The sequence below is a fragment of the Cyclopterus lumpus genome, chromosome 14 (genome assembly GCF_009769545.1).
Source record: "Cyclopterus lumpus isolate fCycLum1 chromosome 14, fCycLum1.pri, whole genome shotgun sequence".
NCBI classification, from domain to species: Eukaryota; Metazoa; Chordata; class Actinopteri; order Perciformes; family Cyclopteridae; genus Cyclopterus; species Cyclopterus lumpus.
In genome coordinates this window covers 18,330,857-18,353,644 of record NC_046979.1, presented here as the reverse complement: position 1 = coordinate 18,353,644, position 22,788 = coordinate 18,330,857, and the positions used below count along the sequence as shown (strand labels likewise).

The 22,788-nt window shown below is 43.2% G+C and overlaps 2 protein-coding genes across 2 annotated transcripts; one reads left to right on the top strand and one right to left on the bottom strand.

Annotated features, from left to right (window-relative positions):
* Positions 1–900: 900 nt before the first annotated feature.
* Positions 901–11,235, top strand: gusb (glucuronidase, beta). Its single transcript, XM_034550679.1, has 12 exons — positions 901–2,134; positions 3,486–3,671; positions 3,837–4,018; positions 5,541–5,683; positions 5,849–6,036; positions 6,469–6,621; positions 6,804–6,982; positions 7,300–7,446; positions 7,973–8,057; positions 9,327–9,503; positions 9,637–9,772; positions 10,501–11,235. The coding sequence occupies exons 1-12, from the start codon at positions 1,919–1,921 to the stop codon at positions 10,650–10,652; spliced, it is 1,944 nt and encodes a 647-aa protein (XP_034406570.1). The 5' UTR covers positions 901–1,918; the 3' UTR covers positions 10,653–11,235.
* Positions 11,236–17,235: 6,000 nt separating this feature from the next.
* Positions 17,236–22,420, bottom strand: vkorc1l1 (vitamin K epoxide reductase complex, subunit 1-like 1). Its single transcript, XM_034549782.1, is given in 4 exon segments — positions 17,236–17,288; positions 17,291–17,461; positions 19,596–19,705; positions 22,108–22,420. Coding segments are annotated over 4 exon segments (558 nt in total). The 5' UTR covers positions 22,332–22,420.
* Between the last annotated feature and the right edge of the window lie 368 nt (positions 22,421–22,788).

The window sequence follows — 22,788 nt, the reverse complement described above, 5'->3', positions numbered from 1 at the left end:
AGACTCGGCCTCATGGTTGTCTTGGAAAGCCAGGGAGAAAAGTGCCTCAGGGTTGCACACAAACCTACCCAGCCACCTGCAGGACGAGCCAATCAATACTACAATATGACAACTAAAATATGACTTATAATACATGTGTAAACAGTGAAACCGGCCTTTACCTTCTGCATGATGCCCTTCTCGTAGTCGTACCTCAGAGAGCGGCTCAGCTTTTCTTGATCAACACATGCTCACTCTTCCATGTAGGAATGTTTGGTTCTAAAATGACAAACATAACAAGTAAATACATTATATATACTAGGTTGCAAATTAACCATGAACATATCATATCAGAGAAAATAAACAGCATTAAATACGTCTGTATCAATAACCTAATTATCAAAGACACAGGCAAATATAACTAAATCTATGGTTTCTATACACGTATACTGCCATCTACTGGTAGAAAAGGGGAAACACTGTTACTCTGCGTCACCTCATACAGGCTTCTGCTCTGCGGTCCCTCAGGAAACAGCACAATAAGATGGAAACATAAATATGAGTGCTAACAGCAACAACTCTGCATACAAAAATGACTTTGATAAAACTATATTACTTGCATACAATCCTTCTATTGCCTTGGCTTTTATTTTGACAGACTCGTATTTCCGGGTCGCCTCTCTTCAAAAGAAAAAACAAAAGAAGGATTAGCAAAAAAAACTAAATAATCTCATTATTTAAATTTGATTCTCTTGTATTTTCGGTTTTGGATTCAGACGAAAAAACAGTATTGTATGGTATTACTGTATTTTCGTTTTTTCAACACTATAAAATAAACGATATTCATACGAATTATCCGACTGGTCACCATTCCATCCTTTCATTATGAGGTCAAACGAAGATCATCAGACCATCTGTCGGTGTATACAGTTGAGGCATTGGCCATTTTAACAGCACTGCAGTGGGTGGAGGAGGTTCAGGTCAGAAAAGTCATCATTTGTTCAGATTCCAGTTCAGTATTATTATCATTACAGTCATTTACATCAAATAGCAGGCAGGATTTAGTCAATGAAATGTACGAAACACTGTTCCGACTTAGTCATTTGGGTATGTTGGTATCATTCATGTGGGTGCCAGCACATAGAGGGGTAAAGGGAAATGAAGCAGCAGACAAATTAGCGAAGAAAGCATTGGATTGTGAGAAACAAGACAGACATTTTATTCAGCAAAACAGAAACTAAATCAAAAATCAAAAGAAACATTATACAGAAATGGCAGCACAGTTGGGACGCTGGAGGCACAGGAAGACATCTCTATGCTATTCAGAAGGAAGTTGGCAAAGGGAGGATAACCAGAGGAAACACTGCAGAAGAAAATATATTAACCAGACTAAGGATTGGACACACAAGGCTGAATAAAACCAGGCAATTAATAAATAAACACGCAACGGGATTATGTGAACACTGCAATATGCCGGAAACAGTAGAGCATATCATTTGCCATTGCCAGAAGTTCATAGTGGAGAGAGACAGGCTGAAGAGGAAGCTGGAAGTAGAGGAAATACAGTTAAAGGATGCATTAAGCTTGGGGGAGGAAAGGTGCTGCAATATCTGAAGGAAACCGGGTTGAGTGGAAGGATATAGGTTAGGTTTTAATTATTATTATTTTACATTTTTTTCTTTACTTTTACATTTTTTTAATTTTGGAGGGAGATAACTCTGGTCCATACTCCAGTACAGTAGGTGGCGGTAATGCACTTTTTGTTGGATGCCATCCGCCATAAAACCCCAAAAGAAGAAGAATTCTCCGGCCGTGGCCGAAGGCAACGCGAGAAAGCGGCTCTCCGGTCACGTGACTTCGGAACAAGCCACGTGACAGAGTCACTAAAAAGGGACCGCGGAGCTGTTTTTCCGAGTGGGACTTGGAAGAGTTGCTCAGGATGGCCAGACCTGAAGGACTCGGCGTGTTCCGCCTCTCGTGCCTGTTCGCCGTGTTTGAAGCGGCATGTCTGCTGGACACCGGCATGCTCTTCCCCCGGGAGTCGTCCTCCCGGGAGGTGAAGGAGCTCAACGGGGTGTGGAACTTCAGGGCCGACCGGTCCCCAAACAGGAACCGGGGCTTCGAGAGGGCATGGTACAAACGTCGCCTTGCAGAGGTGAGCACGGCACGAGCCGCCAGCAGAATAAAGGGGTTCACTTTGTTTTGATAAATAAAAGTTTAAAATAGCCCTCCATAACCACTGACGGCGATCTGAGATACTGAAAATGGCTCAACGACGTGCACAGTTTCTGTTTTTAAAGCGACTCCCAAAAGGGTCCATGGCAAAAAGAGAAGAAAATAAGATAAAACAACGACAATTCATAATTCATATAAACCTTATACGGAGGCTTTCTCGCCAGTAACTAATGTTCTACCACTATTTGCTCCATTGGGCAGAATGTCAAAAGCATCACGTGTTTTTAAAATGTTTTTATTAAGTTAATTTTCAGACTCATTTTTGTAACAAAGACGACATTAACAATTATCCATTAAGGTAAGCAACGAGTAAAAATAAACGGATCCAGTTGCCAGGGAGGGTTTTTAATATTCCACTGGAGAAAAGGTTTTGCTACTATCAGCTGCTTTGTGGACTGTAGTGAAGATTCAAATAGTTACGGTCATTATTTAACATTATGTCTAATATCGGTTTCACAAGGACGCTCTCAAGTTCATATACATTATTGAAACATAATTATAATACCATGGGACAGATTTCCCAACCCTTATGGACTGGGTCCCCTGTAAATGAAGCAACATCCACTTGGTGAAAAATCCACTTGGTGATCCCCCTCATTACTGTGTGTGTGTGTGTGTGTGTGTGTGTGTGTGTGTGTGTGTGTGTGTGTGTGTGTGTGTGTGTGTGTGTGTGTGTGTGTGTGTGTGTGTGTGTGTGTGTGTGTGTGTGTGTGTGTGTGTGTGTGTGTGTGTGTGTGTGTGTGTGTGTGTGTGTGTGTGTGTGTGTGTGTGTGTGTGTGTGTGTGTGTGTGTGTGTGTGTGTGTGTGTGTGTGTGTGTGTGTGTGTGTGTGTGTGTGTGTGTGTGTGTGTGTGTGTGTGTGTGTGTGTGTGTGTGTGTGTGTGTGTGTGTGTGTGTGTGTGTGTGTGTGTGTGTGTGTGTGTGTGTGTGTGTGTGTGTGTGTGTGTGTGTGTGTGTGTGTGTGTGTGTGTGTGTGTGTGTGTGTGTGTGTGTGTGTGTGTGTGTGTGTGTGTGTGTGTGTGTGTGTGTGTGTGTGTGTGTGTGTGTGTGTGTGTGTGTGTGTGTGTGTGTGTGTGTGTGTGTGTGTGTGTGTGTGTTCTCTCATGGGGTCCTGAACCATAGTTTGGGACCCAACCATTGCCATAGCCGCAAAATTAAGTTTAGGGAGACTCCAGTCCTAATTAACGCCCTTATATTATTCCTGATTTATAGTCATCCCCGTTAGTACGAACTCGCCACAACAGATCCTCTTTGACGCTTTATCCTCCGTAGACCGGCCCAGTGATTGACATGCCAGTTCCTGCCAGCTACAATGACATCACCCAGGACCCCACACTGAGAGATTTTATTGGCTGGGTTTGGTACGAGAGGGAGGCGGTGGTGCCTGGCCGCTGGATCGCCGATGAAGGAACAAGAATTGTCGTCCGAGTGGGAAGTGCTCACTATTACTCAGTAATGGTGAGTGACGCGTACCTTCCCTATCCCCTTCAATGAAGTTGGAAAAATACTTCCTCTGCGTCACTTCTTGCCGGTTCGAAAAATAAAATTAATCACACCCATCCTTTCTAAGTTTTCCACCTCTTGTAATGTGGCCACGCTAATTTGGTTAAATTTGGTTTGCAGTGGGTGAATGGGGTGAAAGTGACGGAGCATAAAGGTGGCCATCTTCCTTTTGAGGCTGAGATAGGGGCTTTACTCCGCAAGGACCCAACTCAGCCGTGCAGGATCACCATCGCCGTCAACAACACTCTGTCCCTGGACACTCTTCCACCAGGAAGCATCCAGCACATGAGCGACAAGACCAAGTAAACTCAGTCTTTTTTTTCATTTAGAAGTGAAACACTGACTAAAACAAACATTACATGTCAATTAGCTGACGCTTTTATCCAAAGCGACTTACAATAAGTTCATTCAACCATGAGTACAAACTCGGAACAACAAGAATCAAGAAAGTAACATTTCTTCAAGAAAGCCGAACTACAAAAATACCATAAGTAAGTACCACTGAAGTGCTAATCTGTTTTTTATTCAAGGTATAGTCGGAAAAGATGTGTTTTTAGTTTCCTACGGAAGATGTAGAGGCTTCCTGATGTCAGTGAGGAGCTCGTTCCACCACTGAGGAGCCAGGACAGCAAACAGTCTGATTTTGTCGAGTAATTAGCTCGTAGTGACGGAGTCACAAGTTCATTGTTAGATGCCGAGTGGAGTGAACGGGCTGGGGTGTAAGGTTAGACCATGTCCTGGGTGTAAGGGTAGACCATGTCCTGGGTGTAAGGGTAGACCATGTCCTGGGTGTAATGGTAGACCATGTCCTGGGTGTAAGGGTAGACCATGTCCTGGGTGTAAGGGTAGACCATGTCCTGGGTGTAAGGGTAGACCATGTCCTGGGTGTAAGGGTAGACCATGTCCTGGGTGTAAGGGTAGACCATGTCCTGGGTGTAATGGTAGACCATGTCCTGGGTGTAAGGGTAGATCATGTCCTGGGTGTAAGGGTAGACCATGTCCTGGGTGTAAGGTTGGACCATGTCCTGGGTGTAATGGTAGACCATGTCCTGGGTGTAAGGGTAGATCATGTCCTGGGTGTAAGGGTAGACCATGTCCTGGGTGTAAGGGTAGATCATGTCCTGGGTGTAATGGTAGACCATGTCCTGGGTGTAAGGGTAGACCATGTCCTGGGTGTAAGGTTGGACCATGTCCTGGGTGTAGACTGGACCCGATCTGTTCGCAGCGCGGTACGTAAGAACCAATGTTTTGAAGCGGATGCGGGCAGCCACTCGTAAACCAGTGAAGGGAGTGGAGTGGAGTGGAGTGGTGTGGATGAATTTAGGTTGAAGACCAGTCGAGCAGCTGCATTCTGGAGGAGCTGCAGAGGTTGGATGGCCTTAGCAGGTACACCTGCCAGGAGGGAGTCACAGTAGTCACTCCCGCAAACGCCTACATGTTGTTTTCTTGGGTGTGCTGACTTCAAAGACGCAAACTGCATGGGGTTATTATAGCAACAAAACAATTGGCAAATGGTTGCAGACAGTTGGGCAAGATTTGTTCATGTGTAAAAAAAAAAATCTCATAATTCTGACAGATTTGTGAATGTGTACGGGGATCTGTCGGTGTGTATTCAGAACCCATATAAACTAACTTTTGATTTGCTTGGATTCACATGTCACGTCATAGTATTTTGAAATACTCAATTCAGTTGTCGTCAGACATTCCTTTCAATATGGAGAGCACCCAGCGGTGACACTTTTGATGTGGTATTTAGGGCGGGATTCAAATGCGTGCAATGTTTTGTCAGTTCAGATGATGAGGAAAAATGTAATCGCTCAACAGGTATCCTGATGGGTATTTTGTGCAAAGCATCTTCTTTGATTTCTTCAACTATGCCGGCATCCATCGCTCCGTATTGCTGTATACTACTCCTAAGGCGTATGTGGATGACATCACCGTGGTGACTAACTTCTTCGATAACACTGGTAAATGAATGCATGCAGCTATAATAAACTACTAATAATTATTATAATTGATTGCACGTCATCACCAGCACAGTAAACTGTTCAACAAAGCCACATGGGAGTCTTGTAAACTACAAAGAGTATCTATGTGACACAGTTCATAGTGTTGTTTTCCCTTCATTTCAGGTCTTGTCCAATACAAGTTATCAGTCCGAGATGCCGTCTCGGCCACCATATCTGTCACTTTGATGGATAAAGGTGGCCACTGTGTTGCCTCCTCCAGCGAGCTATCTGGTGACCTCAAAGTAAAGGATGTCAATTTGTGGTGGCCGTACCTGATGCATGAGAACCCGGGTTACCTTTACTCTCTGGAGGTAAGACTACATGCTTCCATACATGTGACGCAATTCAGTTGGCTTGAGAAAACATAATATGTAATTGATCATAGTTGGCCATTATGAGGGTGAACGTTGTGAATACACCTTGTGTTCAAGCTTAAGTCAGGAGGACACGTTCATGTTTTATAACTGTCTCGTAAAATTGACCTTTTTCTACCGCCGACATTTTGCTTGTCAGTAGAAACGCCTGAGTTTTTTTATTTCCTAGAGGTCAGCATCTCTAGTAATGTGAACATTGTACCATTTGTATACTGTGAACTATATTTATAGTTTGACTTCCACCTTCACGTTTCTTCCTTACCTGATCTTGTGTTTCACCACTTGGACTCTCCAACCCGCTGTAGTTGTCAGCCAAACCTCTTCTGTTTGCAAAGAGATGTCTCTGACGTTTCCATTTTTAACATCTAGGTCCGCTTAAAGGCCGCCGATGAGAAATCTGCGTACGAGGATGTGTACACTCTACCAGTTGGCATCCGCACGGTCAACGTCACCAGCACCCAGTTCCTCATCAACAACAAGCCCTTCTACTTCCATGGAGTCAATAAACACGAGGACTCTGATGTGAGTACCACTAGAGGAAAGCAAGACTGTCATTTTTTTTTAATGCAACATATCTGTTTTAATGCAAGCTAACATCCACAGACTATCTTTACCCTCCTAAAAATGGACACGAAATATGGTAGAAAAGGTTGTTCCGGTCCCATTATCCAATCCTGACTTTCTCTGTTCATGTTGTGTTACAGATTCGTGGAAAAGGCTTCGACTGGCCCCTCATTGTCAAGGACTTTAACTTACTGAAATGGCTGGGGGCCAACTCGTTCCGTACCAGCCACTACCCCTATGCAGAGGAGATCATGCAGATGTGTGACCGCCACGGCATTGTGGTGATAGATGAGTGCCCGGGCGTGGGCATCAAAGACATGTAAGTGTCACCGCTCGCATCGCTGTGACCTTTAGGTGTGTTTGAGGGCAACATCATCGCAGTGTATGAGGACAGGAACAGAGGCCAGTGCGCTGTCCAGCTCAAACCTCCGGACTGCTGTTAACATAGAATACAACTGAATTAAGGGTTGAATTAAGAGTTTAAAAAGGCAACTAATGATGTCAGGTCACAAATACAATTTGACCTGTCCTCATGGTTTTTGCATACAGATGTTGATGGTGCTTTGCGGGCTGGTTTGGGACCAGGAAACCCCAAATGACGTGTGTGTGTGTGCAATTTGTGCCCTGCCAATGTAGCCGCAGTTTTGGAAACGCCTCCCTGACCAATCACCTGGTTGTCATGGACGAGCTTGTGCGTCGGGACAAAAACCATCCCTCCGTGGTCATGTGGTCAGTAGCCAATGAGCCGGCTGCAGAGATGCCCCCTGCTGACTTCTATTTCAAGTGAGTGCTGGTCGTTTTGCTGAGATGTGAAGCCCTGAATGGATCCACTCATCATACACAAACTGACTTAACAGACTGATGCAAGATCGTTCCCTATGCACTGAGTTTTTAAGACGTTTCTTTTTGGGCGTTTGATAAAGACGGATAAGAACCGGGCTACCAGGATGCCTTTCAGCTACCCAAACCTTTAGAACGTATAAAGCTTTAAACGTTTTGTATGTTTGTTAGTCAGTCACAGCCGATCCCTTTACTCCGATATGTGGAATGCAGTAAGAGTAGTTATGAACCAGCCCTGAAGACAAACAGGAGCTCAGGAATAGCCGGCAGCTTCTGGAAGTACTAGTAGACCCGCCCAGGTGCCATAGTTACCATCACATCACGTAAAGCAGAACACGCACAGACATCCTTTGTCCCATTGAAGTTGTAAAAAACACTAAAGCAGTTTCTTCAAATTAAAGAGGTTAGCACAGTGACATTGTAGTGATTTTATATAACACTGTAATCATAAAATGTGCTTTTTCTGCAGGACCGTGATACAACATACCAAAGCTCTGGATCCAACTCGACCCGTCACTTTTGTTTCAGACAGTAACTATGCCAGGGATAAAGGGGTGAGTTTTATCAAACGTGAAAACCTTTCTTGTTTAATACATTAGTATCAATTATTTGTATTGATGCAAGTGGTGTCAATGTATGAAGAATAACTTAAATGGGTCAAAGAAAATGCAAAAGGCCGGTTTCCTATGTAGATATGAATACATGGATGAGGTTCTCAGATTCACACTAATAAAAACATGAATATGGACATTATACTCCATTTCTGCCAATAGACCCTCCTTAAATCCTGCACACTGGTCCTTAAAGACTTTCTTTTGCAAGCTTCCGAACTTGCTGCAGTGAGGTAGAAGTGTAATCCAGGGTGTGTCGGTACACAGTGACATCACCATGCCAACCTCTCCCACCAGTGATGCACGCTGAGGTGAAACGAACAAGAACGGAGCAGCGAAACACTGCTTCCCAGTCTGGTGTTAAGCTACCTACGAGCATACAGATACTCAGACTTTTCACATTTGTTTTCTGTAATATAAAATATAAATTGACTCTATATAGGCAAAAATCAAAGTTGAACTTTGGAGGGAAAAAAAATAATTATCAGTAAAGTATAATACAATAATTTCAATAATTGGGACTGTGTGGGTCGGCTTTAGTCAGATTTGCTTGAATTTAATTCAGTTTATTTTGTATAGCCCAAAATCACAAATTGCAGTGGTGGAATCAGCAGGGGGCCGGCCCACCAGGCAGGAGGCCAGTGGAGGCCATCTCTCTGATTGACGGTGCTGGCAACGTAAATCAATAACGCGACAACTTTCGTCAGATTCTGATTTTAAATAATCTATTATTATAAAAGACAAAATCGGCTGCTGCTTCCTTTTTTTTGGTAAACTGTCAAAGTTTGCCTGTGAAAATGTAAACGCAGGCTCTTCCAGTCTGCGTGTGTAACTCGTTTTGAAGAACTGGAGAGAAAAGCCCAATCCTCGCATTCCTTTTCTGTGAGGAATCTCTCTTGGGGTTTACTTGGTAGCCTAAAGGCACCGATTAGTTCAGACTATTCATTTACCTCGGGGCGATTAGCTGGGGGTGACCGCTGCCGCTCCATAGGGAAAAACATTCACTTTAGTGTTATGGAAATACTGGTTTGTATTCACCCCATCACAGGTAATTACTACTATTAGAAAATATGTTGCTTCGCTATAGAAAGAAAATGCAGGGATCTATGGAAAGGGCTTATCACAGCGTTTATTTACAATGTGTGCTCGTAGAGAACTGAACAGGGATGTCACGTGTCGAAGAGTCTCTCTAAGTCTTTTTGTCTCGTTTAGGCTCCCTACGTGGACGTCATCTGCGTGAACAGTTACTTCTCCTGGTACCATGATCCAGGCCACCTGGAGCTCATCCCCCTCCAGCTCAACACTCAGTTTGAGAACTGGTACAGAAAGTACCAGAAACCCATCATTCAGAGCGAATATGGAGCAGATACGGTGCCGGGGCTCCACAGTGTGAGGACTCTTATTCGTACACATCCAACTATCTGAAGGCTGACATGAATTTCTGATTTTGCTCGACCACATCGGTCTTGGCATGTTTGTCGGGGAGGGGAGGGTTAAGAAAGCTGTCTTTTTCTCTTTGCAGGATCCCCCCGTGATGTTTACTGAAGAGTACCAGAACATCGTCCTGAAGAACTACCACAAAGTGTTCGACGAGAAGAAGAAGCAGTATGTCATTGGTGAACTCATCTGGAACTTTGCGGACTTCATGACTTCACAAGGTACTGCAGCTGGAGAACACAGCCACCCGTAAAACCAGAACTGTTTCCATCTCTCCACCTGTTGGTGTGCCGAGTTAAGTCAGCGATTTTAATTTCTCTCCGTAACACATGGAAACAACACGCCGTTGACTACGTGAATACAGCGGTTTGCACGTAAGGCACCGTTCACGTTCGTTACGGTGGCTCCCGTTTCCGGGCATGCTGAAAATCTGATTTTATCAACTGTAGCTCCGACAGCATTTGCAAGTTATTGGCAGTTGGTTTATGGCATATGAAACTAAAAGATATTCATTGATGTCTCGCTGTAAAGTCGCCCCGTTTGCAATCCGTTATCATCAGCGCATGCGTAGTGGACACATATGATGCATTAATCCACTTCTTCAGGCTGGACAGTTGTCACAAATGTTTTTTAGTTTTAAGTTAATGTTTTAAGTATTTCATCATCTTCATTAATTCATTTTAGACACTAAGATAATAATACAATGCTATGTTATATGATATAGTATTGTGTAATTATATTACAGGTCTATAATGTTGTATTATATTACTTGAATGAATGATTAATGTCAGTTCTGGTTATTTATTGGTAAGTGGAATTATCGATATATAAAAATGTTAGAATCGTACTGGAAATTAGTGTTTTTTTAATGTTGCGTAACATTCAAAAAGGTTCCTCTGTTTTGGGCTCTATGCATGACGAGGTTCTTGTTGATCCCTCATGTCTGCAGGGGTCCTACGCGTGGTGGGGAACAAGAAGGGTGTTTTCACCAGGCAGAGGCAGCCCAAAGCCGCAGCATTCATCCTGAAGGAGAGGTACTGGAGACTGGCCAATGAAACGGGCATACTCCCTCCTTGGACCAAGTACCCCTGCTCATTCTGACACCCGGTCCAGGACGGGCCTGATCCTATGTGTTACTATGTGCCTCATAAAAAAAACAACATGCAGTTTCTCGAGGCAGTTTAGTTAAAGCGCTTATAGAATACTTAATTGAATCGCACCTTGAAACCGTTTTGAATACGCGCAACCGATCAAACCACCATGACATTCAGCTACGCTTCTCATGGTCTGCAGTTATGAACTAAACCATCAACACTATCGCACATTTGAATCATTATACAATTCCCATGTTGGTGATGTGGTCTCCTGAGGATACCCATGACTGACTAACACTTTATTTAGCTGTTAGAGGATTTTCTGATTCATATGTGTGGCAGAACTTTCCAATGCCATCTTAAAAAGGTCACGGTCACAATCCTTCATCACCGATTGGCTTCGACCTTTCTACCGGTCAGGTGATGAGTTCACCTGGCAGAGAAAGCACACACCACAATACAAGCAAATGTGTGTACCGTTAATGTGAATTGCAGTGCTGAATCCAATCATACGTGTTTTTATTTTTATATGTGAAAATCTATTTTTTTTGTATATGAATCTAGCTATTAAAGACAAAATAAGAACTCTATATGCAAACTGTTTTGTTTTGTAGAGCACATTGAAGTCTACTGAAGTGTTCAAAACATACCCAACATGCACCTAAAGGGTTAAGTGGCATGATGGAGGTCGATGGCAGCATGACTGCAATGCAACTTTAGAAGCATCGGTGACTCTGCATGTACACTCATCCCATGGTTGACCTTCACATTCCAGCTGAACAAATATTAAGACCCCGCTTTCGCTTTCCTTCAAACGTACAGCGGCTTCCAGCAGCAGTACACGCATACAAGATGTTGTCGACATTTTATGAAAAGGCCCTTTTCAATGCTTTTTGGATTTAATCGCTGTTGCACATTAATGTTAACCTTTTCTGGAAAAAACACACTTAATCCAATGAACTGACTCTGTATCAGCACTTATTTCTAGTCACAGTGACACAGAGGTTCAGACACATGATTCTCTCAACAGGAGGGATACTGTATGTTCATACTGATATGTAATATCCTGTCACATGAGGGTTGGCATTTAATTGCATCTGCATCCATACATAACATGCATTATGTTTGTGATAGAATAAGGAGCTCGGATATCAGGGGGGAGCTTGGAGTCGAGTAGCTGCTCCTTCGTGTCCAAAGGAGTCAGCTGAGGTGGTTCGAGGCATCTAGTCAGGATGCCTCCTGGACGCCTCCCATTAGAGGTTTTCCGGGCACGTCCAACTGGTAGGAGGCCCCGGGGAAGACCGAGGACACGCTGGAGGGATTATATCTCCCGGCTGGTCTTGGAACGCCTCGGGATCCCCCAGAATGAGCTGGAAAGTGTTGCGGGTGAGAGGGAAGCCTGGGTCGGCCTGCTGAACCTGCTGCCACCGCGACCCGACCCCGGATAAGCGGCTGATAATGGATGGGTGGATGTTTGTGGTTTAGGGTTCAGAAAAGCAGTGAAGTAAATGTTAGAATAATCACTTTTAAACAAAGAATGATACTCAAAGTGCTAACATCTAGCAATTGCCAGATTTAGAGATGATACAACATTTTAGACTTGGAATGAGCTTTAAGGGGGAAAAAAAAGTCATGAAGTTCCCTCTCAGGGATCAGGGGTGAAATCCGTCGTGGGATAATTTGTTGCTCTGGAGGAGCAACAGAATGCAGATCTGCCTTAAAACAATGTCCACAAGTACCTTGAAACTTTGTCTTCTCATTGTAATAATTCCTCCTGTTCCCTTCTTGGCACACTTCCATTGGAAGGCTTGGGGGACAAAATCCACAGCCCTCGTTCTGTGCCAATATATAAAACATTGTTTATCTGAAGTTAAAGGGGCTTCAACAACATATACACAGATATAATCAAGCGGGCATCTTCCAAGGTTTCCTGTCACAGGGACACAGGAAATACAAACACTAACTTTGGAAATTATTAACCTTTTTGTAACAGATAAACTTTGGAATACAGTTTTACACAAAAGGGGGCTGTGGATTTTGTCCACACGCTTCCCTTGGGAGCACAATAGGAAGGGATCCTCTTAATGGACTATTAGAGACAAATACATGTGCACTAATCCTTTTAATGTCACAGTAACAATTACATTTAGCAGTGAATCCACTTTTTGCGTGGTCAGTTACTATATGTGTAACAGTATTTAATGTATTAAAATAACTTCAAATGAGCGGTAGTTTCAGAGGGAATGTTTTAATGGTAGATCATTTCCACATGACAATGACACAATTAAAAATGTTCTCATGTCAACCACAGTTTTCCCTTAAGGTAAGATGATTTGAACAGATTCTTTTTTTGCACCCTCCTACCATTCATGTAACACTTTTCCATGTAAGAAAATACAGCATTTTAAAACATATTTGGCAAGACAGAAGCAAACCCGGTAAGTTTCCCTCCACAAAGAAATTTAATAAACATTGTATGCTGACATGGATTCCAAGCCCCCCCAACCCCTCATCTTTTTATTATTTTTTTACTAAAAATAACGCAGAATGTTAACAGTCTATACAGCTAAAGGGCATAATTAGGGAGGGGAAAAAAAAGAACATTACAATCATGTAGTTTAAACAGAGTGTATTAACAAACATGTCCTAGCTAGACAAAATAAACATGATAAGTGGAGTTCAGGAAGGGAAATGGGGATGACCATTGATTTGACAGGGGCATTTTGTCTGGCAATTTCCGAATGGATTAATGCACCGATTCTGGATAACTCTTTGGGAATTACCAATTTATCAGATTACATTTCAAGGAAGGCAAGCTTTTGTGCCCGTTACAGTTACCATTCTATATTTTACAAGGCTATTACTGTTGCTCGTCTTTGGCTCAAGGCCTAGTGATCAAACAGAAGGCACTTTTGTTGGCATTGGTGATGCAACTAACATGGCAGTTATACCTCAGGGCCTAAATGAATATTCTTGAGAATGCAGTATTGATCGTTTTGACCTCCTTTTTGACATTAAACCATCACACAACATGTGTTTACCAGCCAAAGGTTTTCAAACTTTTGACCCGATTCCTGACCCATTTTCTTGTAAAGTAACTGCACTCAACTCGTGTGACTGGAATCATGAACGTGATGATACCTCCTGTGCACTTGTCAGTTCTATGGCCTCCAGTACTCACCGGACCCATAGTTGTTGCCACAGAAACAGCAAGTTATGTCAGTTTGACTTGTGCAAGTGAATCCATAGGAGACTTGTCTTACATGCGGGTGCACAGGCTTCGCCAGACAAAGACAAGACGGTGCGGTTGTTAATCTTTTTTTCAGAGTCGAGATGGAAACAGAACCTGATGTAAGCCCGACAAGGCAATACTGTATACGGAAGATCTTAAAGATGACTTGCTGAGACATGATGCAAACATTTGAATCATTCCTATGGAGGACCGTACAGCAGTTTTTTTTTTTTTTTTTTTTAAAAAGGACTGTACTGGTGCTTGCATGTTTTGGGGCCAGTTTACAACCAATCGTGCCAATGTAACATAACTGCCGACCATTTTCCAAAGCAAACTAGTGTTTGAATGAGTTTCTCTACCAGGCCGCCATTGGTTCCCACTCGTTCCCTATATGCCATGGAAAATCAACTTTCAAAAAGAGAATGACTGTTTTAAAGGGGGTACTCCACAGAAATGTACACATCGAGGTTTGCTCACAGGGCGGGGGGTCCTACGGCGTACGTTTGCTATGTTAGCCACTACTGGCACAACAAACCCAATCTCCGGCTGAATTGTCAGTGGTCGAGTTGTATTGTGGGTAATGGTAGCCTCCCCCCTGTGTCAACGGGGAAGAAGACTACATGGAATAAATAAAAGATTGCTGGTTTTGCTGCATCAGTTCTGAATAAATGGTAAGCGTGCATGCTAAAATGTGGAGTACTCCTTTAAGATTAGGTTATCCATCTCGGAATGACTGAAGTCTTAGACTCAATGCCAAACTGCAATCACATCAAAACAGTTATGTTGAAACTCAAGGATAAATATTGACATTGTGAACAGTACAGAGATCTCCACTGTGAGGGATTGAGAGCTGGAAGCGTCTCTTCACGTGTATCCCATCACATAGTGAACAGAAACCAGTCTGCCTGGTGTGGAGGGAGAAACTATTGTGCTTTGGAAAATGGGCAACACCAACGTAACACAGCATAAATATATATATATGATTAGAAGTAAATGGTTACAACATGAACAAACAGACAATTTCCCTTGATAATATCCTCACGACTTCGCAGGTCGTCACAGGGAACATGTCACCGAGATTACTTTCCTGGCAGTTGCGATCATCAACACTTCAACAACCCTCGCGCCACAAAAGACTGTCAGGGAGAACTTGAATGCCATCAGAGTGAAGGGGCATGGAGACTAGGAGCAATGGGAACCATTACAAGCGGTTTGACGCCGCAGATGAATCACATCGTTACAGTTATTACTACGACTGCTCTGGATCTTTGAGCGTGAGACTGTCCGATGTGTCCAACATGTGCTTAAAGCAAGGAGACAGTGTACCGTGCATCGGACTGGTAGGATGCTGTAAATCCGTGGATTCTGGATGGAAGAGAGACAATGGTCTGACTCGGTGACTGCTGGACTGAGCTGGCAATACTGTGGATTCCTTCTAGCAAAGCCTCTACCAGCTGTGGTTGCTCGCGCCAATACGGGGACTAATCTCTGTACAAACGTTGCTATGTTAGAGATCAACCACTTCATGAAAAGCCTCTGTGTCGCTCGGCAGCTCATCTTAGAAAACCGCCAGCGACCTGGATGTCTTTTCCCGCAGGAATCAAATAAAATCCCACAAACTCTGCATATGGCTTAACGCACTGCTGTTTTCGTCTTACGGCACTTACACCCCCCGTTACGCCTCTGCCGCTCATGTCAACATAAAGCATTACATGGTTTCTTTTGTTCACATCCTGTCAAATGAACCGTAACTCCTCAGCTGGGCAAGATCACCGCTATCGTTCAATTGACATCAAATGTGTACAGGCTGGGACAGTGAACAGAAGCCAGATGAGCATTAACACATTGAAACAGCAGGATAAGAGATGCCTCTGCCACTCTACACTTCAGCAGAGACAATCACAGTGTAGCAGCCGTTGCTACCTCATGAGGACTATTAGGGAGGGAGAAACACTTAACTGGTATCTTAACGTACAAAACTGTGATCATAAAAAATAAAGCCTTGGACCTGTGACAATAAAACAACGAGGCAGACCTGGTGTTAACATAACATTACCCCACCCCCCCCCCCCCCCTCCAAAACGTAAGGAAAAATAGAAAACAGGAAAAAAAAGAAATTAAGGTAATTCACCTTAACACTCCTTTAGGCACATAAGTCTTTATGGATCCCCACTTGTGTGGAGGTCAGGAATGCTTTTCACATAATAACCCCCCCCCAGCCCCCAAAAATAAAAAAAAAGAGTGAGGGTGCCTTTATGCAAACATGGTGAGAAGAACCCATAGTTCTGTCTAAAAGACTTGTGTCGGTGGCTTCAGATGAAACGGTAACCACTTGCAACAAAGAAATCCACACAACTCTGAACTGCATGCCTGGCCAGGATTTCCGGACGGAAGACGTCCCAAGTACGTCTTCAGACTCCTCCACCTACAGGTGACCTTTGTCGCTTATTTTGTTCCCAATTTACTGATGTTTTCTCCCGTTTTGTTGGTGTTTTTTCTTCATTTCTGCTCCTTAAGGTTTGTGTCAACGCTAAATCACAATCTAGCCTGGAATATTGCTCAGCAGCTATTTACAGAATAGCAATAACAAACAATTCTGAGTGATCTACACACAATTTTCTCACATTGTTCTGTGTTGATTTTTAGTGGTCCTCTTCAGAAAAGAAACGTACTACAACAGTGTAAACATGAAAACAAACTATTCTGTATAAATGTTAATCATTTTGCCCCCCCCCCCCCCACACACACACCTCTCCTCCCCCTAGAACCTTATCTGCAAACTGTAGGAGAACCTAATGAGTGTTTTTTATTTTTGTATTATTATTTTGGGACACATTTTATTCGGTTCTGAGTTTAGTGCCGATCCGCTGTGCAGCAAAGGACCTTTTATTACCGTTTCAAGTAAACCCCTTTATTGTCCCGTTTTCTTCATTCTGCGATCCTTTTGTTCGATAAGAGAGCTGTCCTCCCTCGTTCGGTATTGTGGCCTTCTGCCGCTGCTTAGTCGCGTTGATGTGTTTCCCCAACACACAAACACGGCGCACACAGCCAGCCCCTTCCTTAAGTGAGTACAATGTTAAACAAGGAAAAAGAAATGAAAAGAGAGAAATCATCTTTCACTTACAACTCCTTCCGTGTTTGCAAACATTGAGATGTCCGGCCCAACATTTAAGTTAATTTTCTTCTTCTTCTTCTTTTTTTTCCTTTTTTTTTTTTTTATTTTCTTCTTCTTCTTTTTTTTTTTTTTTTAACACACAGCAGAATAAACATTGTTTGGAAGCAAGGTCTCCTGGTGGCAAGTCAAATGTTCAGAGGTCACATTTCTTTTTTCTTTTGTTATTCGCACTTTTCTTGCAGCTTAGTCCTGCTTGGCCTGAAGCTGCTGCTTCCAGGCCTCGTTCAAGTAAACAGTCGCTTGTAGTTGAGAATAAAGAGAATGAAGTTCAGCGCGTATGTGGTGATGCAGATGATGCAGAGGTCCTTTAGGACAAAGTAGAGGATGTAGCCCAGGTAGAGCGAACCCACCACCGACAAGATGGATGTCGTCATGAGAATAAGGGCGGCCATTGCACTGACAGTCATTCCTACGGCGAGAAACACAAACTAAAGCTTAGGCAAATAACCGGAGAAGAAGAAGAAGAAACAAAGGCAACCGTACAACACACAAATAACCTGATGCGTCCGCTCTTTAGCTTTCAGCCTCAGGACACTTTCTCATTTATGCAACCAGCCTCCTCGTGATGACATTCTGTCTGAAGACTGGTCATATTATTCTGTTGTCACATGAGGTCCAGTCTTGGCTCTCAGGCTTCTGAGTTTCCTCTGTGTTGTTGCTTTTGATACATCAGTAGGGCTCGTAACAGTTTTGGCTGTTGCACTAAAGCCGAAATGGTTTGATCCTGGTTTTGTCTGTACTGGCAGAATACCCAGCCGAACCGTTTCTGGCATGTCTGCATGAGTCCCGCTTTTGTGAAAATCGGCTTTTTGTGAAATCGGCTTTTTGTGAAATCAAACGGTGTTATTTGGCAAGCTTGATTTCATTTTAAAGCTACAGTGTTCAACTAGAATCAGTGTGTTGGACACATTGTCATTTTCAGTGATTACTAATCATAGAATAGACATAAATACAATGCCTTACGGTCAAGTGGTAAAACGTTTACTTAAGTACCAAATTTGAGGTACTTGTACTTTAATTGAGTGGTTTTATTTTCAGCTATTCACTACAATTATATCACTACAATTCAGAGGCAGAAACTGTACTTTTACTTCACTACATTTATTCTAAGCTTTACTTAGTTTACTTTGCAAGATTTAGATTATTAAAACTAAATGTGATCCACAAGGGTAAAAGGGGTATTATTATTATTATTATTATTATGATAAGATTCAAGTAGCCAGCAGTATATTAAGTAGTTAAAATTAGTCTCACCAGCTGCAACTTTAAAGAGATACATTAATACATCAGTGATCCATATAATCGAATACACTGCATAGTATTCTGAAATGTGCCATTTTCTGCGTCATTAGTACTTTTACTTTTGATACTTCTGTACTTTTACTCAAATAAAGCTTTGGATGCTCATAACAGTATTTCTACACTGTGATATTGTGGTATTACTTTTACTTCAGTAAAAGGTCCGAGCACTACTTTCCACCACTGGGGGGGTCAAGCAGGTGATAACTACCAGACATTAATGGAAGTTGTGGTAGTACAATATGTTCTGTTCTCGGGGTGGTCCATATCTACCATGAGGTGAAATAAACTAATCAAATGTCAAAGATTTTTTCCATGCCATGTATGGTCTATGTGGCCAATGAGCACACATCAATAAGCACCAATCAATGTTATGGAAAGTATCACACAACTACAATAATTGCAGGATTGTGATGAAGTACTTTGTTTTGGGATTGTGTGTCTAGTTTCAACATTAGGGTGTGCAGTACAGTCCTTTTTGTTTTTTTTTACAGTATTCAAATGCTGTACACCGGCATTAATCAGAGGTTAAACTTTAAATATGCAAATTCTTGAGTCATCCCTGCTCACAAATATTGAACTGTCCAAGGCCATAAGAATAATGAAACTTCTGAAACAGAGTGGTCTTGCCTATAATATGGAAATCTTGACCCGCTGTAGCGGTTTGGCTTAACTGGGCTGCTATTGTGTTGGTCAACTGAGTGGTAACTTTTGTGGCTAAAAGGACCTCTTGTTACGTGCCAGCGCCGGGTGGACGGGCGAGCCTACAGGCCACTCGGCAGGAAAACCAGCATGACTGAGTTAAAACAAGTCACACACACACACACACACACACACACACGGGAACATGTTTAGGATCACTCTGAACTGTCAGTGCCCAATTACACTGGGACGAACACAAAAGAATGAGGCCGCTGTCTGGAGAGCAACTATCGAGGTATATTGATCAACTCCCTTACACTCATACGTCATCGCTGCAGTCTTGGTAGAAATTAATTAGAATGAAGTCTAAAAAGCTGATCATATTGATTGCAGATCGGGTGAGCTTCAACAAATATGAGCCGCCTGAAACTAGATTATTATATTTACACATGTATGATGTCAGAGTGTCAGGGTCATGTGAGTCAATTTGGGCAAATACAGCAATGACAGAAGAAGGCAAAGTGTTGAGTAAGCACTAGCTGCTAATGCAATGCTAGGGAGATTGTCACCTGAATATGCAACTGAATAAAATCATATCTTACCTAGTAGAAGCTGAAAGGCATAAAAGGCAATCCCGTAGACACTGTTGGGTTGTTCAGTGCACTGTCATTTCCAAAAAATTGAGCCCAGGAGTCCAAACCCTCGGCCCCACCTAGACAAAGAAGGCAGTTACAACTTTACAGTACAGAATCTAACAAAGTAAACAGCCTGGAAGTGAACTGAAGTCTATCAGTTTGTCCGACCAACAGTCCAAAACGATAGCTGACGATTCTCTTTCTGTTTATCGACTAAACTATCTTTTTGGGAGAAATCTTTTTTTTCTTCAGGTGCAATGAACAGATGAGAACCCCTGAAAGGCAACACAAATTAAGTGTGTCTGATCCTATGAACTCAATGAAGAACTGTCAAGACGCCATCGTCAAATTAAAGCTGTTGTGCTGCTGCTGCCTGTTATTTTTAATGTACTGATGGAGTTCTTTCCAAGAAAAACCGCAAACATCCAGCACAACAAAAGATGAGATAGGAGTGCGGCCATCATGCTCAGGCTATTTAAAAAGCAGTACAAGTTTCACTCAATGATAAAATTTTACTTACAAAACATGTTCAGGAACATATTTTTCCTATGCTTTTTCTATAGTCTAAAATGTTTTTTTTCTGCTCTGTAGTGCTCCAAACATTTTGAGAGTGCATTTAAGTTATTGCATAATATAACAACTCAGACATGTGCAAAGTAGAGACCCTGCTTACTCAGGTTGTCCTGCCATATTAATCAACGAGTAAGTTCCAGCATAGAAGTGTACGCTCGTCTCTTTACGCACAGCTGTACCGGTACGATCACTATTCATATACCAGTTATTATTTATATATCATGTTTTGGTGAACATCAGATTTAATGAATATTTTAAGTTTTCCCGTGTCTAATCTGAGGCTTTACAAGCAGGAGCATGGAGATAAGAGGCTGGTTGAATAACTCAGACCGTATTTAAAATCTTCTCATTTAGCACAACCACATGTCCAAAGCACCAAGGTGGGCCGCAGTCCACTTCTAAACACTGTGCTTTCAAACATTGGGAAGAATGCCATTACAGGTCGGAGATAATGAAAGTTGTAAAGCCTCCGTGCAAGTATTCTACCATTTTAAAATCTCCTTACCAAATACAATTACACACTACATCACACATACAGTGTACAGTAAGCTGCATCATCAAATATAGGGTATTCACTTTTTTAGAAACCTTGATGGCAGCAAAGATGAGACCAAAGGTAGAAACGGCCACGATTCTTCATCTGAAGAAATTGTGTCTTTCGTTCAGTCCTCGCCTCATTATTCGTGAACACACTCAGTCAGAAGTGAGGGGTCGCAGCTTATGTTGGGTGACAAAGGCCGGACTGTCTCTTAATGCTCCGACTGGGAGTTGGCTCACTCATCTTACAGGTCCTAGACAGGTTACATTCCAGCCATGCCATAAGTGTTTGTTCACAAGGGCTGCAACGACTCATTCAATGCCACAGACTAGGTGGGGTTCCCTCGAGTCAGCAATGGTTACCAACAGTCGAGCTGTGCATGAGGACTTGACAGCATTTGTTACAAGATACTGTCACCATAAGGGTGTAAAGGGGGGCTTGACTGACTCAAGTCTTTGTGAGTAAAACAACTCTGATCAAAAAAAGAAGTAACAACATTGTGGCGGACGCATGAAGTTAGCTAAAGTAAAACTGTCCCTGAGACCGCTGTGGTATCAAGGTGTGACGGTTAGCAGCACTGACACTTTAAGGGGGCCACCGCGGTCACAATCCCTTCCTCTGACCTCTGTGGCCATTCCGCGCGCTGTCCCTCTGCCGTGTAACGTAAAGGTGTAACGTTCGTGGGTTCAGCCCCTTCTGGACTGACCCACAATAGCACGGCAGCTAGTGGCAGTCAGTGTGACAGCTAGCGCGAGCGCTAGCTACAAGGTTACAAAAGTTGCCCCGAATCAGCCAAACGAGGCAAGCTAGCCACCAGAAAGCGGCGGAATGAATGGACACAGCCGGCGAAAAGACACACGCGCGACAATAACGTCGGTCCGAAACAAGCTGCCGTCAACTTTTGTGCTAAAGTTGTGCGTTAAAGATGTGTTGCCCCCTGTTCATAAACACAGAGCACCCGGTACGACCGGGCACCGTTAGCTAGCCTATCAGCAACGGATCAATTGATTGGCTGGATGAAGAGCTGACGGCTCCCTGTTGACAGCTAACCGTCGCCGGCTAAGAAGTAACGTCCAACGTTATCGAACGGGTTGCGCTCGCTAACGGTTAGCAGGGTTAGCTTGTTCGAGCTCGCCAGCTAACAAGGTGCTCTGGTTAACCGACGAGCCGAAAGTTAACTTGTTCTTTCACCAAGTGCCGGCTCGCGCGGCACGCCGGCTGTTACAGCTCGCAATTAGCCTGAGCGTTAGCAGGCAGCCGGCGCCGACGCTAGCTGCGAGCCGGTGACAGTTTGAACCGCGCAGCCCTTCCCAGATTGGCACAATAGCGGGCAGCTTCATTGAGCGCTCTTTGCTGAATTCAAATTACCTTGAGCTGAACACTTTCGAACAGCTGATGGAGCTGCTGACGTCGCACATGGCCTTGAAACTCGGATCCCGAGCCTTTTCCCTCTCGACGTGAAAGGCGTATAGAGACAGCAGTATGCCCAACAGGCAGACGAGAAGCCTTGCTATTCTCTCCCACCGAGGGGTGGACACTCTCAGGACGGGCGCCGCCATCACTCTCTGGCCTAGCTGGAGACACGCATACATACGCAGCGAGTTCGCCTGAGACAGGACTGCGACGTGGAAAGGCGTCAGGACGTGCCACACCGTCGGGGGGCGGGCCGCTGCGCCGAGGAGCGAAACATACAGAAAGCCGAATTTCTATGCGGACACATTGCAGTGTAAATTATTACTATAACGTCCTTGAATATTTATTTATTTTCTTATCGCAAACACATTTTAGTCGTCAGGTTCCCTAAACGTGGTTACCTGCCCGTTTTAAACATTGTTATTACAGCATTTTTTATTCCCAACATTGATTCGATATGAATGTTTAATTTTCCGTGCATGCATATAACACGCGTGTTTAAAATACAAAAACACCCAATCAAAGATTAAATCCAACATGGTAAATGAGGACAACCCTGCTGAAATAAAACGAAAATAAATGTAGAACAAACAATTAAAAGCAATATTTCCAAATAACCAGCAAACAAAAAAATAT

Excerpts from the sequence above, each read along its gene's own strand:
- gusb (XM_034550679.1), top strand. The coding sequence starts at position 1,919 with ATGGCCAGACCTGAAGGACTCGGCGTGTTCCGCCTCTCGTGCCTGTTC. Across the intron at positions 3,672-3,836 it reads CTCACTATTACTCAGTAATG|TGGGTGAATGGGGTGAAAGT; the intron begins GTGAGTGACGCG and ends TTTGGTTTGCAG. Across the intron at positions 6,983-7,299 it reads GGCGTGGGCATCAAAGACAT|CCGCAGTTTTGGAAACGCCT; the intron begins GTAAGTGTCACC and ends CTGCCAATGTAG.